At 57.2% G+C, this 18,064-nt stretch overlaps 1 protein-coding gene across 5 annotated transcripts in view; it reads right to left on the reverse strand.

Moving 5' to 3' along the window:
* Positions 1 to 18,064, reverse strand: part of CABIN1 (calcineurin binding protein 1) — a 130,691-nt gene that overhangs the window by 25,877 nt on the left and 86,750 nt on the right. For all 5 annotated transcript variants that reach the window (XM_058281739.2, XM_058281740.2, XM_058281738.2 and 2 more), the window contains one exon: positions 13,598 to 13,711. In XM_058281739.2, coding sequence (XP_058137722.1) covers positions 13,598 to 13,711 — 114 coding nt within the window. The remainder of the gene's footprint in view (positions 1 to 13,597; positions 13,712 to 18,064) is intronic.

The following is an 18,064-nucleotide window of genomic DNA, read 5'->3' on the forward strand; positions in this document are numbered from 1 at the left end:
GCTGCTCTGGGGGACCAGCCCTCCAGCCTACTTCTCCCAGCCACCTGCCAGGCTCAATGCCCCCTGCAGACAGCCACGCCCACAGACACCCCTGGCTCAGGCGTGGTCATTAGCGTAACAGCCTTGGGCACCCAACAGGCCCTGGGGCACACACGCAGTGAGCCACCAGGAGTTCTCTTCTAATCCTCATAAGAACTTCATGAGGCAGGACTGTCAGCCCCGCTTTGCACATAAAGAAACTGTGACTTGGCAGCACCAACTGGCTTCCTGGGAGCTGCAAGAGGTGCAGAGCCCCCCTCTGGGCCTGGGCAGCTCCAGGTCCTGGAGCCCCCCTGGCAAAGCCCATTGCCACAGTAACCAGGCATGGGCCAGGGAGCGGGGAGCTCTGGCTTGGATTTCAAATGCCACGCCTCTCTCAGCAACAACTTGGTCAAACTTTCCAAAGAGGAAAACTGGGGGTGGGGGTGGGGGTGGGGAAAATAAGGGAAGGAGAGAGAGAGAGAGCAAAGAATTCCAAGACTGAAGTCACCCCAGAAAGGTCTGGCCATGGTAGATGCCAAGGAAAGCCTTTTCTGGGATGGGAGAGAGGGTGCTGGCAGGGGGCGGTGGCAGCAGGGACCAGCAGGCAGAGGAGATCATCAGCCTCTCCTGGGTTTGCAACCCCCTTTTAGGAGCTGGGGGGTGGTGGGGTACAGTTGGAGTGGGTGGGGCCTGTGCGCTTCCTGCCTTCACTGGGGCAGCTGCCCGTTCATCTGTTTTCCATTGGGCGTGTGAGAAAGCTTTCTCTTGGAAAAAGGGCTGGAAAACCACTGACCTCATCCAACTGGCCCGTTCAGAAGGGGCAGGGCCAGGGGGTCAACAGCAGGGCTGAACTCTGAGGGGAGGGCAGTGTCCACCTGAGGTGAGCCCAGAGAAGAGAAGACAGAGACCTAGGCAGTGCATGTGCAGGGTGCCCAGGGCGAGGTGGGGCAAAGGCCTGGGAGCAGGAAACCTCTGTCACTGAGGGGCATGCAGGGAAGCCAGCAGAGGAGCAGAGGGTGAGGTGGAATGAGGGTGGCCACGAGGGCCTCAGGCCTCGTCTGGCCCTGGGGGAAGCAGGGAGTGCTGAGACAAGCCAGGCCTCAGCCCCAGAGAGTGCCCAGATGGTGGTGTCCCAGTGCTCCCAGGGGCCAGGGCTCCACTGCCACGAGAATCTGTCACAAGCAAAACCTAGCAGCCCTGGAGGCCCTCCCTGAGGACTTCTCCTCTGGTTGGGATGCCTGAGGAGAGCTAAGTGGCTTGGGCGGCTAGGTCCCCTCACCACTCCAAGCATTCCCCGTTCCCCCCGCCCCAAGGTACCAGTGACTCCCTGGAGGGCCACAGGAAGCCTTGGCAAGGAGGGGAGGTGAGAAGGAAGATGTCCGGGGGCAATGGCCATGGGTGCAGCAAACACACCCTGTCCTCCCTGCTGTCCCCACTTGTTTGGGGCTTTTGCCTGCCCTCTGCGCCTGCCACTTCCCACACCTCACACCCTCCCTGGCCAGGCTGTCACCTCTCTGTTTTTACTGGCCAGGTGGGTTTGATGGAGGCTGAATGAAAATGTAAAATAGGGACCATCACAGCCTGCCAGGCTCCAGTGCCATGGCAAAGGCCAGCCAGGGTGGGTCTATCCAGTGAGACATGGTGGCTCTGCCTGCCTGCCAAGACAGGGCAGCCACATGCTAATGGAACGGGCAGGCACACGGTTCTGACTGCAATCGGGTGCACCTCGGGGCTCTGGTGAGTGGCTCCTGGCCACCTCCACACACTGCTGGGCCAGTAGGGCCCTCGGTCAGGCATTTGACATGCTGCAAGGACCTTGGTCTCCTCATCTCCCAGACCAGGGACCAAGTCCAAGCGGTGAGTCAGCAGGTTGGCTGCCCTGTGGCAGTACCCAGGCTCCAGCTCTACCACACCCCGGCTCTGGGGCTTGCCCCTCAGTTTCCTGGTCTGTACCCAGGGTAAAAACAATGCCCCCTTCCTCCCAGACTTTGGGGCCCAGGAGAGCAGGATGAAGCCCAGGGCAGAGTCAAGAGCAGGGCCTGCAGGCCTCCCACTGAGCAAGCCCCAGACGGGAAGAGCTGGGGAGAGGTGCCACTGTCTCCCTGTCCTGGGCACCACAGCACCCTCTGTGGGCTCTGCTTGGGCTCTAGCCTCGGAGGAATTCTGCCGGGCAACCGGAATGCCTGCAGGGAGGCATGAGGCTCATCTCTGTAGCCAGGTGTGGTTGGGGGCTGCTGGACATGGTGTGCCATGAGGAGGGGGCCCATAGGGTGGAGGGAGCAGTTGCTGAGCGACTGAGCCGAGCAGACACGGCCCTGGTCCCTTCCTGCCCTCGACAGTGCTCCCTCACTGACATGCTCTCCCACCTCTCTGAGCCCTGCCAACGCTGAAGCTGGCTCCAGGTACCAGAAGGGCATTGTCTCTGGGGGCCAAGAGAACCCAGCGGAGGCGGGGCACAGCCAAGTCTCCTCCTTTCCAAAGGGCAAGTTCCCAGCAGCAGGCCTGCCTCCGTCACCTCTGCCCCCCCTCCCTTGGCGCCCTGACCTTCAGCCTCTCTGCCCTCGCCCCTGCAGACTGCTTGGGCTGAAGTGTCCAGCCGCCCGGTTCTACTTCCCAAAACCTTCCCAGAGGCCCTGGGCAACTCCCCCAGCCACCAGGCTACAAGTGGCCTGGAGGTGGGGCACAGCCCCTCTGGACAGCGCCCCTTCTGGATGGCACGTCTGCGCCTGAAGTATGTTCTTAGGGGACCAAGCTCAGAGTGCCTGCTCTGGCCCAGCAGGGACCTTCACACGGTGCCTCAGGAAGACGTGGCAGGGATGCGTATTACAAGAGCAAGTCTCAGAAAAACAACTTGCAGTGGGAAAAGAAGTCCAAGCTGGAAAATGTTCTTCTCTTCAGGAATGTTAAACAAGGAGCTCTTGACTCAACAGCCTGAGCGGGTGGGGGTGGGGGGTGCGCTGCGGGGCTGAGGTCAGTTCTTGATGTCTACACAAACACAGCAGTCCTGCTGGGGAAAAAATAGCTGCACTCTGGGGAGCTGGGCCCAAACCCCGGCGTGGAGGCCAAACTCCTGGGAGCGGGTCCCTGTCCTGGGTTCCAGCCTGGCCCTGCCACTACCAGCCGTGTGACCCCAGGCAAGCCACCACTGCTGTCCGGGTGCAGGGCATCAAACCATGCCCGCAGGCCACCATGGCATCTGTGAGATGGTGGGTGCTGAAGGCTTAAGCAGATTGTCTCCCTTTGCCTAAGAGCAGCATGGCCACAAATTTTGAATCGCAGCTGGAGATGAAAAGTCTCTGGATGGCAGGGCAACAATTTATACCAGGGATGGCCATCTAAAACTTTTCTATGTTTCTTTTTTTGGGTTCTCGGGGCTGTGGTCCTGTCAGGACAGGGGGGCCTGGGCATCCCGTGGCACCTGAGCCCACCTTGTCCTCACTACCCCTTAGCAGGGGGTGCTGCGTGACTTCCCAGAGGGGAACTGGCCCTCACCACCTGCCACCTTTCCAGCTCGCACACTCCCCCAGACAGGGAGGCAGAGGTGTGCGGCAAAATACCTGCCTGGCCAGCCCCTGCTATAGGCTGAACCTGGGAACAGAGCAAGCTGGCGAGCTGAGAAAGGTGACCAAGGCTTGCAGTGCCCTGCACATGGGAAGGGAGAAGAGCTCGGCCTCTGTTCCGGAGCGACACGACTTTGCTAACCCTCTGAGGCTCTTGAAAACTGGACATTTCCCCTGTGGAAAACTTGAAGCGTTTCTTTTGTTTACTCCACTTGTACAACTGGCTCATATATCATCTCAGTAAGGCTAAAAATAGTGCATTGCAGCAATTCCTACTCTGGCCAACTAGTTCACGTTTCCTCGGTTTAAGTGTTTTCCCTCTTTTTCTGTCCTCTGGTTTTCACTCGGATGTGACATGGGTTTCCTTTCAAACAAACGCCTGACATCAGCGTGGTGCCTCTGCACCTTTCTGGGGAGGCTCGGGGAGCCAGAGTGGCAGCCAGCGAGGGGTAGGGCCAGGGGCAGAGCCAGGCGCCTCTCCTCACCACCAGAAGCAGATCTCCATGGTCAAGGGTGATGTGGCATCACGGGGGCTCAGAGAGCAACAGGAAAAGCCACCACCAATCCCAGAGGATTTCTTCCATCAGTGTTTGGAGCCATCCTTGGGCAAATGGTGGAATAGTTGACTGTGCCCGTCTCACCAACTCCATGAAGCTTTAGCTGGCATCCCCAGAGGACTCAAGTTCAGCCCTCTGTGGCATCCCAGGGTGCTGTCTCCTGGGGGCCAGGAGGCAGAACTGGTGCCTGAATGGAGCTAGGGGGCAGGGCTTAGGCCCCCAAGCCCAGATCCTTGGCTCTGGGCTCACCCCTCCTTTACTGCCCATCCTCTCCCCGTTTCCCTTATCCCATCAGCCCCTCCTCCTAACTCCTCTGGAGCCCACACACTGGCCACCATCCCTGCTGACCCCAAATGGGTGCAGAACACCTGGTCCCAGCTCAGCTACTGCTATGCTGTGAGGCTGGGCCTTGGTTTCCTCATATGTAAGATCGGGATAAAGGCAGTCTCCATACTTCATGGGTTATGAGGCTTCAATGAGATGCTCTGTGGAGAAGCACCAAGCACTGTGTTCTAGGGCCCTGAGAAGGGCAAGTTGCAAAGTCAATGACTTTAGCCGCTGCTCCAGGGACTGCCTCGCCTTGGGCCCCTCTACCATTCACGGTGGCCAGTGTGATGTCTCTTGTACCTCCGCTACCCCAGCGTTCAGTTCACACGCTGCCCAGCCCCCGTGTGCCCTGGCTGCGGACAGGGTGCCCTTTCCCAGCCTCCAGGCCATTGCCCAAGCTGGCCCCTCTCTTGGAGGCCACTCTGCTCTGTCCTGCCTGCTTGCACAGCTCTCAGTGTTATCCCCTTTGCTGTCTCTCACCTTCGGGCGTAAGGTCTGTGCTCCAGGAGGGCTGGGGGTTTTTCTAGGCTGGGGCACCCAGAGTCTGGCAACAGGAGGTCCCAGAAAGTATATGTAGAAAAGTGACTCCGCAGCCAGCTCAGGCAGGGCCCTGACATTTGCCAAAGGATAATAGCCTTGGGCAGGGCTGGGAGGGTCCAACGCAGGTGGGGTGGGAAAGGTGGGCCAGGCAGGGATACTGCAGAGGGAATCCTTCCTGTGGAAAATGGTCCCATAGGTCAGTCTGAAAGGCCAGAGTAAGGTACTGAGGGAGGCTGAAGGCTTGTGGGCAGGGGAGGTGGTGGCATACCAGGTGGGGTTCTGAGAAGGGAGGCCGAAACATGGAGGGGCATGCTCGTGGTTTCTACGAATCAGGGCCACCCTAGCAGCCTGGTCCATAAGTAACTCACCACTCTGTTCCCACATCCCATGAGCAGATCCTTCCTAGCCACTTGGTCCCACACCCCTTTCCCCCAACACCCTGCCCCGCATGCCTGTAGCAGAGGGAGCCTGGAGATGGTATCCAAATTCTCAATAACAGCAACTCATCGCAGGCTGGGGAGTAGGGCAGACCCCATCTTACTGGCTGTGGGATCTTACGCCATTCCCTGGGTGTCAGGCCCTCACTTGAGGGGTCATGTGAGTACCCTCCCACCATCCAGGCCCTGGCCCACTGTATCATGACTGCGGAAGTTGCTGCTATGAAAGCACAGCCAACAAGTGCCCTTCTGCCATCTAGGGTGACCAAGCCAGCAGGGAATGGTCTGTGGATGGGGGCTGCAAGCAGGGTGGGATAGCCTCCTATTAGCAGAAGGAGCAGGACAGGGGAAAGGGCCTCTGGTTTTCCCAGCCTGCAGTGCCTACTGGGGTCAACTTCCCCATCTGAATTGCTAAGAGCCACAAATATATGATGGGGCCAGAGGAGATTCCCCAAATAAATACCCAGTGAGCAGTCCTTACTGTGGCAGGCCCTCTCTGTCGGTCCCCTCTGAAGCCAGGTTGGGGCAGACTTCCAGTCCTATTAGGAGTGGAAGCCCCCATTATCGCTGTGGTGGGCATCTGTGAGTGGTTCCTACAGAGAGGTACGCGCCCTGGTCAGCCGGCCACCCGGGGCTGTGTCCAAACAGGCCTGCTGGAGGCCATGGCCCACAGGCCATGTGCCTGAGCTGGCTGGCTGTACTTCCCAGCCTCACTACTGACCTGGGCCCTGTCAACCTGGGGTCCCAGCCTTGTCATCAGGGCTGGGTGCTCCCACCCCCTCCAGTGGGCCCTGGGCTTCCTCCCCTCCTTCCCACCACCACGCAGGACCTCAGCCCTGGGCAAAGAGAGATCCAAATCCTCAGCCAGGCCCCTTGGCCACTCGGGGCCTCTGTGACACAGAGTCTAGGAATCCACCTGCAGGTCAGCTTGAGGACCGAGATGTGGTTTATGCTGCCAGCAGCAGCAGGGTGACATGTTCCTTTGAACGGGGCTGGTCGGCCAAATGCAGGGGGAGAGAAGGGGCTAAGGGCCATTTCTGGAAAGGATGGGTCTGCTACCAATGGGCTCCTCTCGACTGCCAGGCACTGCTCAGACAGGGAGAAGCCACGCGGGCAGCCACCCTCACCATGCCTGCCAAGAGCACCCAGGCTCTTGTTCTGGGGGCTTGTTTACATGCTGGGAGGGAGCCCAGATCTGCCTCTGCTGCTACCGCTGGGCTGGGGGTATAATTAATGGGGTGGAGCCCCACCCCTTCCCCTGTTCTGCATCCTCGGCTCACTCGCTCACGCTCACTCGGGTCTGCCTGAGAAGGCCCAGTCTGGGGGCGGCTATCAGTGACTCAGCCCCAGGGTGATGTGACCTGAGGCCTCTGAGAGCTGGAGGGAGTGGGTGGGAGAAGGGACAAGTCAGAGAGCCTGCCATGGGGGAAGTGTACGTCTCGGGGCACAGACCCAGGGGTCGAGCAGGGCTGTGCTTCCAGAGGACTCTGAGAGCAAGAGGAGTAGAGAGGTACCAAGTAGGCCCTGGGGGTTGCTTGTATAACCTGTGCCTGGGCATTGGGGAGGGCAGGTGGAATTGCCGCAGGACAGTCAGATAGCGGCCATCACACAGCTGGCCCTGAGACCACAGGCAGCGACCACAGAGCCAGGGCAGGGCAGAAAGGAAATGTGGGTGGGTGGGGATGGCCATGTCCGCCTCCCAGGCTGTGCCACTCCAGCAGGGTGTGGGCCAGGAAGCAGGGAGGGCTTGGCCATGTGTGAGTTGGGGCTGATGCCAGCCTGGCTCCAGGCATGTCCCTTCCAGTACCAGGCACCAATCCACTCAAAGCCCCCTGAGGTCCACAGTAATCTCTGGGCCTTACATAGAGCGGCTGTGGACTGAGCCTGTGTGCCCACAGGCTGAGCTCTTTCCAGTGACCTGTGCTCCCGTGACCTATCCCACATGTCACAGACACTCTTGTGGGCCAGGATGGCCGGGGCGGGGCGGGGGGGATGCACCATGCACAAGGCAGCTGCAGCCAGACAGCAAGCTCCTCTGCATCTTCAGACTTGGAGACCACAGCACTGCCAGCCCCACAAGGCCAAGGAAGCAGGAAATGGGGCCAGCCAGGTCCTCGGCCACTACAGGTTCTTCCATAGAGGCTGGAAACTGGGTTGAAGTGAGTAAAAACCCTGCCTGCTAAAATAAGCAAGCATTTTGGGGAAGGAGGGAGAGCCATCTCTGGTGTGGTTACTATGGGAACATGTTGGAATCAACACCCAGACAGGAAAGGAGCTCCCTCTGGATCACACGGCCTGGCTCCAGGTGCCCTCCCACCATCCCACCTCTCTGAGAAACCCACCTGCTGGCCCAGGTGCCCATGCTTGCATGGGGAGTGCATAGGCTGCCAGTGGGACCCCACCACCCAGCTCAGCTCCTGCCTGATTCCTGTCTCCCAACAGACCTGGGGGTCAGGCACGGCCTCAGGAGTGGTTCTCACCTGCCACCCAACTCCAGCCTTGTCATCTCCCAGGCCTGTGTCCTCCCTGGTCTCCCAGCTCTGCTTAGCCAGCCTGAGGAGCTGTCCTTGAGCATGGCCCTGGGCCCTGCTCCCAGTAGCCTCCTCCGTGGACCCCTGCCACAGAACAAGCCCAGACCTCTCTGTGGCCTTCAATGCCTCTGTGGTCCAGCCCATCCCACCTCTTGTACCCAGGCCCATGCCAAAGGAGCCCTTGCCTCCTTTGGCCTCTCTCTCCCACCTGGTGTTGTCAGCCTATCAAGGTTGGGACCCCTGGCCACTGACCCCTGCCTGGAGGGGGACATATGTCCTCCCAGAATCCCCAGTGACCCTGGCTGTGATGGGTTCCCCTGGCCAGTCTGGTAGACCTTGCTTCACATTTACTTCTTGTGGGCTCCTCACCTCAAGCCCCTTTTACAGGCCAAGAATGAGATGCTCAGGGAAGTTTGGGGCCACTCAGGGAGGTTAAGACATCCTCAGGGAGGTTCAAGGACCCATGCATCCTCCAGTCAGTGAGAGCCAAGCTGCATGGCCCAGGCCTGATGCAGAACCTGGGCCGTGGAGCCTCCTGCTGGGCACATGGGGAAGGCTTGGGGAGTTGTAAGCCTGGGGATAAGCTGATGGTGGGCCCTGAAGCCCCAGGCCCCTGGTGCACAGCAGAGAGACTGGGCAGGCTGTCCCTGGTCCCCATGCAAGGGGGCTCCAGGAGAGCAGGCGGCACCAGAAGGAAAAGGTAGTGGGCATGGGCAGCAGGGCCACACAGCTGCAGCCCAAATCCACCTCTTTTCGCTATCTGCTAGGGACTTCTTGCTGGTCCCCAGCAGGACAGGGCCAGGGCTGTGGCCATACAGGGCGGAGGGGAAAGCAATGGATATCTCCAAGAGGTTCTGTAGTTCTCTGCTAGAGTAGGCCTTTCCCACATCCTAATGGCACCCTGGCACAGAGGTGGGGCCGGGCTTGGAGAGGTTGCCCAGCTAGACGGGGCAGGGCCAGGCCTAGAACCCAGGCTGGCCAGGTTGCTGGGAAAGGAGAGGTAGGCCCACTGCAGCAGGGGCGGGACCGCCACCAGGACCAGGGGAAGAGGCTGCCCGCAGTGCAAAGGGCAGACTGTGCTGTCTGGCCAGAGAGGAGTGGGGGCTGGGGGGCCAGAGCTGGGGCTCCGGCCTGCCCTGGAGCCCCGAGCCATGCTCAGCAGACACCCCCATGAGCAGGGATTTTCCACGGCAGAGGTGAGAAGGCAGGAAAGGGGTGGGCAGGGAGCCAAACCCTCTCCTGGGATGCAAGCTCAGCCTCTATGTGCAAAATGGTCGGAGCTGGAAAAGCACTGCATCCACGCCTCCCATCCCTTTCTTCCCTTAGCCAGCACACACTGGCCAAGCCCTACCCCACACCACACCTGGGCAGCAGCCGGGGAAATAGCCAACTGTATTTCTGTTAGGAAAGCTGATGCTCCAGCTCCACTCCTGGGTCACACTCACTGTCCCCGGGCCCCCACATGCTCTGCAGTCAGTGAATGACCACCGGGCTCAAAGAGCCCCAGGGCGAGGCCTCTGTCCCCAGAGATGAATGGAAAAAATCCATCTTGGCAGTTGTGGCAGTTTGATATTATGAATTCTAAGAGGCGATATCTGTTATGTTTGTAAACTAGTCTGTTCCTCTGGGCATGATATCCTGTGACTATTAAATTCAAAGGTTTTACTTTTACTTGATTATGGTAAGATTAGGGCTCTGATTCATCATTAGGACGAGCAGGGTGGAATCCCTGCTCCCTTGGTGGGCTATATAAACAGACAATCAAGGAGACACAAAGAAGTAGATACACAGGAGAACACAGAAAAAGACATGGCAGAGGAGAGAACTTAATTTTGATGCTGGAGCCTTGGGGAGAGAGGAGCCATTCACCTGACAATTTGCAGTCAGAACAGAGCAGCTGAGCAGTTAAGGTCTGAGAGACCAGGCAGAGACCGCCCGCCGTCTTGTTTCAATACGTGGCAACAGACCTTGGGTGAGAAAGTACCTCTTATGGTCCCTTGAGTTGGACTCTTTAGGGCCTTATAAATATAAGCTTGTACCCCAAATAAATACCCTTTAAAAAGCCAAAGATTTCTTTGCATCAGCACCCCTTTGGCTCTAATACAGTGGTCATTTCCTCTGTGCCAGACAACAGCAGGGGGACGCATGTCCCAGAGGCCACCACAGGCCTGTCTGCAAAAACACATATCTGGGACCCACAGACATGCCCACCAAGTGACCACAGACTCCCTGCTACTAAACACTAGGCAGCCATGAGCAAGACACAGCTATGCTTCTCACACAAAAACTTCTCCAAGACTTACAATCAGGAAAAAGGCAAGCTGTAGAAAAGCACACACCCTTTGTCACACACACACGTGTACATCTTTGAAAGCTGCTCAACAAATCTTCTGTACACATGCCTGGAAAAAGAGACCACTCGAATGCTCACAGAAGGGTCTCTGGGAAGGGTACATGGCTAGGGGACAGGTGAGGGTCCAGGCTCTGCTATGTGGCTGAACTATCTGCAGTGACAATGTGTTCCTACGGGGTCACGAGGAAACAGAAGGCAGGTGCCTCTGGCCTGGTCCCTGAGAATATGCAGGGCTACCTGGCCAGTCAGCTGGTGAGCAGAGCCAAGAGCCAAGGTGGGGCCTGCGACTGTGCCAACCCTCCCCCCCCAATGGCAAGCACTGGCAGGACAGAAACGCAAGTCTGCTCCTTGAGCCTATGGCCCCCCTGGCCAACTGAGGGCCAGTAGAGCAGGGGCTGCCCGTCAGTGCTATTCTGGAAATGATTTAGTGAATTCTCCTCGCATGCAGTGAATGCTGCTGAACACAATGACTTGATGAGAGCACAACCTAGAGCACTGGCGGAAGCAACAGAAAGGGCAGCATGGGGTGGGCTCTGCAGAGGCCATCCTACCTCCAAAGGGCTGGGAGTCCCTGTCCCTGAGGCCCTTTATGAAAGGGGGTGTGAGGGTCTGTCCAGTCTTTGCCAAGAGACTACAGTAGGAACTCGAGGAGCCCCAGCTGTGGCAGTTTGATATAATTATGAATTCCAAAATAGATATTGGATTACGTTTGTAAACTGTACTGGGCATGATTAAATTATGATTAGAACTTTGATTGGGTCACGTTAGTAGGGTGTTGAGTTCCACCCCTTGGTGGGTGGGTTCACGGATAAAAGCCATGGCAAAGGATGGAGTTGGAGGTGTTTTGATTTGGAGTTTGATGCTGGAGTCTTGAGCTGGAGCCCTGGGAAATAAGCACATAGAGGAAAGAGAAGCAAGCCCCAGAAAGGGAGGACCTGAGCCAGGAGAAGAATACAGAGGAATAGAGACAGCTCCTTAGACATGGCAGAAACCCTGGGGAAACAGCTGTTTGCCTGATACCTGTTATCTGTAAGCTCCTACCACAAATAAACAGCCTTTTTAAAAACCAACTGATTTCTGGTATTTTACATCAGCACCCCTTTGGCTGACTAATACATCAGCCAACCCATGAAGAGTTGAGAAAGTGGAGAAGACCAAAACTCTGGCCGAAGGGGCTCCGAGAGGGCTAAAGCATCCCTGGGAAGCATGGAGAAGTCAAAACCACCCAGAAGGCTGCAGCCAGGCCAGGCACCCTGTGCTCCAGAGCCAGTTAGAGGAGTCCTATAAGGTGGTGACCTCCTTAACTTCATAATGAGGAGGTCTCATCTGCAAGGAAGGAGTGGAGGCTGGGTTTCTCCTTCCAGTATCACTCCAAGTTTTTAAGGTCAAAACACCAACAATAGGGAGATGGAGAGAGGAAAGGAAACTTTTCTGGAGCACCTGCTGTGTACCCAGTCCTGTGTTAGGAACTTTATTACTCCATTATCTAACTTGGTCCCTACAATTACTTTTCGAGGCAGATAATGGAAACCCATTTTATAAGTGAGCTACACAGGAGTTCAGGGAAATTAAACAACTTGCCTGGCTCTAGCTTTGGTCTATTCGCTGCAGAAAAAGAGGTTTGTGATATACCAGTTTAGGACTCATTTCATTCCTATATAAAGAGTTCTTACAAATCAATAAGGACCAAGGGAAAAGTGAACATACATAGAAACTGCACAAGGGAAAAAATTGCTGACAGAGTATCAGGTTCAATCTTATTCATGATGAATGACACCTGATTCCACTGCCATCCACTGAACAGCAAATACAGAAAAGTTCAATAATTCACAGTTCTGATATGATCTGAAAAAAAAAAACGATTCTCAGGAGTATGAGCTGGGGCCACCTCTTTGGAGGGTGGTATCTATTAAACTTTTAAAGGCACCACAGACCCTTTGACCCAGGAATTTTATTCTAGGAATTCGTTCTATATGTAAAGCATTGTTGAAGTAACTAGAGCCTAGAAACAACCTCAATGTCCATCAAAAGGGACAGGTAGGTAAGCGATGGGACATCATATATTGGAGTACTAAGAGGCTATTTAAAACAATGAGGAAGATCCAAATTACTCTCCAAGACAAATTGTTCATTGAAACAAACAAGGAGCAGAAACGCATGTAGCATCCTGTCATCTGTGCACACTCACACGTGCTGGCTTGCAGAGGGGCAACTGCCCCTGGAAGGATAGGACACCCATGAACGAGGGCCGGAGGGCTGGAACTGGGCTAGTGGGTGGGAAGAGGCTTCCCTCTCACTACAGCCGCTGGCATGGAGTGGATTCATCACCACTGCATCTACTACTTTGTCTCTGAAATGCCAGAGAGGTGCTCATGGGGCTCTCAGGCCCCAGAGCTCCATCAGCCCCCAAAGGTCACAGTTGGGAAAGAAGCAGAGGCAGGAAACCCAGACCCCTCCTACCTCCATGGGGTTCTCAGTGGGGCCCCACACTTCCTCCAAAGCATGCTGCAAGAACCAGTCCCTGACACACTCCTCCAGACTAGAAATCCTTAGCCCTGTCTGGAGGTGCTTCATAGATTGGGGTGCAACCTGCCCTTTGGTTTCTGTGCATGATTTAGGGAAAACCCAGAAGAAACCAGAGCTCAGAGGCTGTCAGCTTGCCAAAGTTATTGGCTGGGAGCTGGCTGTGCTGGGTGGGGGGCAGTAGGGGGAGACCAGCTGCCTCTGAATGGGGCGGGGCAGATGAGGGGGCCAGGCCCTGGTGGATGGCAGACAGGCCTCAGAGACAGGCAGTGTCCTATCTAAGGAGGGATCTCCTTGGGGAATGCCACTTGGAGGAGCGACCTCCAAGTGTCCAGGGCTGGGAGGGCCCTGGAAACCTGGACTTGTTAAACTTTGTGTTTTTTGGCAGCAGAGCCCACTACCATCTGATTCTCCCAGCTGCCCAAGACCACAACGGGGATGTGAAGAACTGCTTGGGGGAACAAGGCTGTGGGCCAGGGGCTCCTTGCCATGGTGGGCAGTGGCCCCAGAACACCTGGGACTCTTGGGAACATGGTGCGCCTGTCCAAGCCTCTCCACTTAGAGGGTAAGTGACCTGCCCCAAGTCTCCCAGTGAGTAGCACCCCTTGCCCGGGTCTATACCCCTGCCTGCCCTCAGGATGCCACACACCCATGACCTGGTGATGCCCGCCCAGGGGGCTGATCACAAGACTTTGGTGAAATGCAGAGGTACAAGAAGCCTTGGAAATCAACACGGCAAAGTACTCACATTGAAGAAATTGGTCTTGTTCCTCTCGCAGAAGAGCCCCTGTGCCGGCATGTGCTGCAGCTGTTGCCATGGGATACCACTGCCTAGCAACACGTCACGGGCCCACTGGAGGTTCTGGGGAAATGAGAAGTAGGTTGGGAGTGAGTGTGTGGGCAAGCCCACGGCGCCCACGGGGGAAGGGAAGACAGGCTTCTCCCTTATTCACCAAGCAGCTCTTAGCAGCCTCTCCTGCAGGCATTAATCCTGCGGCTCCAGGCAGCCCTGGGCGCTGGGCTGCGGTCACCTGGCTGTGGGATTTCTGCCCAAGATGGGCATTTATGGGGACCCCAGGCCCTTGCCAACTCCCAAAGCATCTGAGCTGGGGCTGAAACCCAGGTCTGTAGACACCAGATCTTCCTCCTTCTCCACTGCCCCAACCTTCCCTAGCCAGGCAGTTTTCCCTCCCTTCTTTGCCTCTTTCACCCCCAGGGCTCTGACTTTATCAAATTGCGTCCCAGCTGACCCACACGTATTGCTGCCCAGCTGCAGCCCGTCCCCCTGGCCATCCATTCTGTCCAATTCTGCCCAAGCTGAGCTACTACGCATTTCTTTCATTGTAACTTTAGGCAAGAGTACCAATCCCAGCTCTGCAAGGCTGACTGGGGGGCCCACATTGGCCTGCCTGAGCCTCTGCTCCTGCATCTACCCAAAGGCACAAACTCAGAGGCTGTGGTGGGGACTGATGGACATCCCCCTCCCAACACCACACAGGCCTCTACAGTTGTGCAGGGAATGGCGTGAGGTGGCCACTGGCCTTCTGGCATCTGACCTGGAGGTGGGGAACAGGAATGAGGGTTCCTTCAGGATAGGGGCAGGTGGGCTTCACGTATGCATCGCCTGAGTAACATATTCAGTGGAAAAGCTATACCTCTGTGGAGCTTGAGGGAGGGAGAGTGCCACCTTCTGGGAAGCTCCCAGGGCAAGTCCTGTGGGATGTGGCCTGGGTCTGACAGTGGCTGAAAGCCAAGGCCCCAAAAAGCCAAGGCTGCCCTATGCCAGGCAGGCTCACAGCCTGGCCTGGTCCAAGCAGGTTCAACATGAGGCCAGGAGCCAGAGAACTGGGGGACAACTGGGGCTGCGCTGACATAGCCCACCACACCTGGAGGCAAAGGCAGAGTATGGCCTGCTGCAAAGGTGGGCCAGGATGAGGACGAGATTGAGATTCTGCTTTTGACACAACTAAGTGGAGCCCTGAGCCACAAGGAGAAAGGGGCACCCAGGCACAGGACACTAGTGCTTGGTGTGGGGGGCAGCCTCAGCCAGTGGAGACATTTCCCTCCAGGACCCAAAGGCCTTGCCAGGGCCTTAGGGACAGAGGGCTGAAGCCCTTTCAGAGGCGTGGATGGGCTTCCTGCCTGTGGAAGTGCCTCCTCCTTGCCCTCACCAGGGGAGATGGAAGCAAGAAGAGAAGGGGGTTACATGGGCAGCGAGAGACACGTCCCCACTCAGGAAGGCCAGTCCCTGCCATCAACTCCTAGCTCTTAAGACACCAGGCAGGAACAATGTGGGGCTCACATCGAAATGCCCCTAGCAATTACCAGCAACCCAGGCTTCAGTGAACCCCTTGTTCCACTTCCAGAGACCAATTCACTAAGAATCCTCTCGAAGCTGGTCACAAGTCCTGGCCTGATGCTCTGTGCTCCCAGCAGGCACACTGCTAGGCCCCAGGGACAGAAGGACAGCCACAGAGAAGCTGAACACAGAGTGGAGAGATGGGGCTGGTCGAGTGTGCCTGATGACAAGAAGTAAAATCCAACTCAAGTTGGCTCCACACGGCTCTGGCTTCAGAAAGTCCAAGGAGGAGGGGAACACCTCAGGTTTGGGCAGGTGGGAGCTGGAGAGCATCCAGCCACTGTCCCTCAGTCTCAGTGTCACAGTCTCAGTGTCACAGGGTTCAAGGTCTGGTCTAACTGGCCCTGGGTGGACCCCCATGGAAGGGCATGAAGCAGGAGACAAGCACTTGTGCTTGCAATACAAGAGGCAAGCATGGGGCCAAGAAGGCGCCTCTGATCCAGCCAGAGGTCAGGTAGGTCTCGGTGGGAGGTGACCCAGGGACTTAGCAGGTCAGGAGTGCTGCATGTGAGGCCAGTAGGGAGCCAAGGCAGGCTGCATGGCAGGGGGTCCAAAGCAGGGCAGGCGCCCCAGGGATAGAAAGCACTAAAGGCTCTCAAGGGGGGCAGACAGGGGTCCTGACAAGAGACTGAGAAAAGAATCCCCAGAACTGAGTGGATACGCTGACGTCCTCCATCATCTGGATGCCTGTGCTGTCCCTGCTCTGGGCAAAAGGCAGAGGGACCCTTCACCCTGAGCCAGGCCACAGCCCCCCTCAGAGGGCCAGCTCCGAGCTTCAGTGACCTGTTCCCCTGTCCTCTTTGCCTGCCAGCTCTCTGTGGATGGGGCACAGCCAAGTCATGCAGGGGAGGAGCTGTGGCAGAGCTGCCACCCCTGGGCCTGGTCCGCATCTGGGATTCTGCTGGGAAGCATGGAGAGAACAGCAAGGCCTGCTTGGGAGCTTGGGAGCTGGGGTAGACAGGGTGCAAGCTCTTCTTTTTAAAACTGCCCTTGTCTCCTTTCCTAAACTCAGAAGCCCTAGGTTTGACTCTACTCCCTGCAAGGTTGCAGAGCAAGTACATTTTTGTTGAGGAATAAAAGAATGCACACCTGGGCCATGCAGTCACAGCCTCTCTCTGGGTCTTGGTCCCCTATGGGGATGATGGGGGAGGCAGGGGTCAGTCCTCCAGGACACTTACAGGGTCAGTCGGGGAACTACAAAGATGGCAGGTGGGTGGCAGTGGTCTACAGACATGCCTGTGCTCCCTGTGGGAGGAGAGCACCTGGTTCCCAACTCCTGCCCCCATAGCCCTCAGCCCAGGGCCTGCTGGGGCCCTCCCACACCGTGTTCACCGGCCGCCCCTGCCCTGAACTCGGCAGTACATGCCACCTTTGCCTCTCCATGGCATGTTGTGTGCAGGGTCAGGGCCTCTGACAGGCCAACATGAGCTGCCTCTGCAGCACCGGATCTCTCCCAAGATTAAGTCATGTGAGTCATGGTCTCGTCTCCATCCCTATAAATGGAGGCACAAGGACACTGTCCCTGGAGACAGAGAAACACACCCAGATGTGTTCTCTTCTCCTTTCATTTCCTACATTCCTTACACATCTGCCCGAAACTCCTTTCCTTCCTTCAGCCAACCCTCCCTGGGCCCCTCTCTGGGCTGGGTTCGAGTGGATGAGGAGTTAGCGGCTCATTCGACAGCTGAGGCCTGCGCCAGGGACATTTGTGGTGAGGTTCAAGCCTAGTGAGGTAGGCATGTGGCTCCTGAGAGCTCAGAAGAAAGAAGTTGGGGCTAAAAGCAAGATGAGGCTGTAAGGGAGGGCATGAGAGCAGAGAGCCATGAGTGGGGCCTCCTGGGAGGAGGGGCTGGCAGGGGCCAGGAGCCAAAACCATCCACGCACTTGAGACCCTGCTCAGCCCAATGCTCTGCGCATAAGCCCCAGCCAAGCACACTGACGCCACACCCCATCAGGCAGACATTCACTGCTCCTGCAGAGGCCAGGGCAGGAAAAGCCACTCCCCTTCACACAGGAAGCAAAGGCTCGGGTATGGTGGCAGGGCTGTGAGCAGTCCCTCAGGGGTGTCCCTAACAGTAGCCTCCCAAGAGCGCTGACAGCAGGAGTCCCCCGGAATGCACAAGGCTGCATGGACAATTGACTGCAGGAACTACACACGGTGGAGAGAGGCTCTGGGGCCACTTCCTGGCTGTGCCCACCCCTGGGGCCCGGCCCCCGCAGGATGTCTCCCTGCCTACACCCCCAATCATATAACTGCAAGGGGGCCAGGTGGTGACCAGAGTGTGGCCCAGGCTCCCCACTATGGACAGGCCAGTGAGAGTCACCCAGATACCCTGGAAGAGCCCTGGTCTCCTGCCAGGACCAGAGGGCAGCCTGCTGGGGAAGAGGAAGAACATGGCTGGGGTGTCCAGCTGAGCTCAGCCCTTCACCAGGGCAAGCCTCAATTCCCCTGGAAGCCAGGAAGAGGCTCATGGACTCCAGAAACTTCCACAGTGGGAGTCAGGGTGGGTAGGGGGCCTGCAGAATCCTACCTCCCCCAACACTGGCAGGAACTGGGGGTCCCTTGGAGTTCACATATAGAGCTCCCAGACAGCTGTAGGGTGGGGCACATGCACCCACAGTCCGCTCACCCAGCAAGCCCACTTCCGGCTACCCTGGTGACCCCCCAGCAGAGGCTGAGGCTCCCTCTGGGGACAGTGTTGTGGGCTCATGAGGGCCTCTGGGTCCCCAATGCTCCCAATCCAACTAGTCTGATTTAGAGCCTCCCACTCTTGGATCCTTTGAATCATGAAAACTGGAAACAGACTAAGAGCCATACACAAGAAATGGATGAGAGGAGCTCGACCTGTCCCCTTG

The sequence above is a fragment of the Dasypus novemcinctus genome, chromosome 19 (assembly GCF_030445035.2).
Source record: "Dasypus novemcinctus isolate mDasNov1 chromosome 19, mDasNov1.1.hap2, whole genome shotgun sequence".
NCBI lineage: Eukaryota > Metazoa > Chordata > Mammalia > Cingulata > Dasypodidae > Dasypus > Dasypus novemcinctus.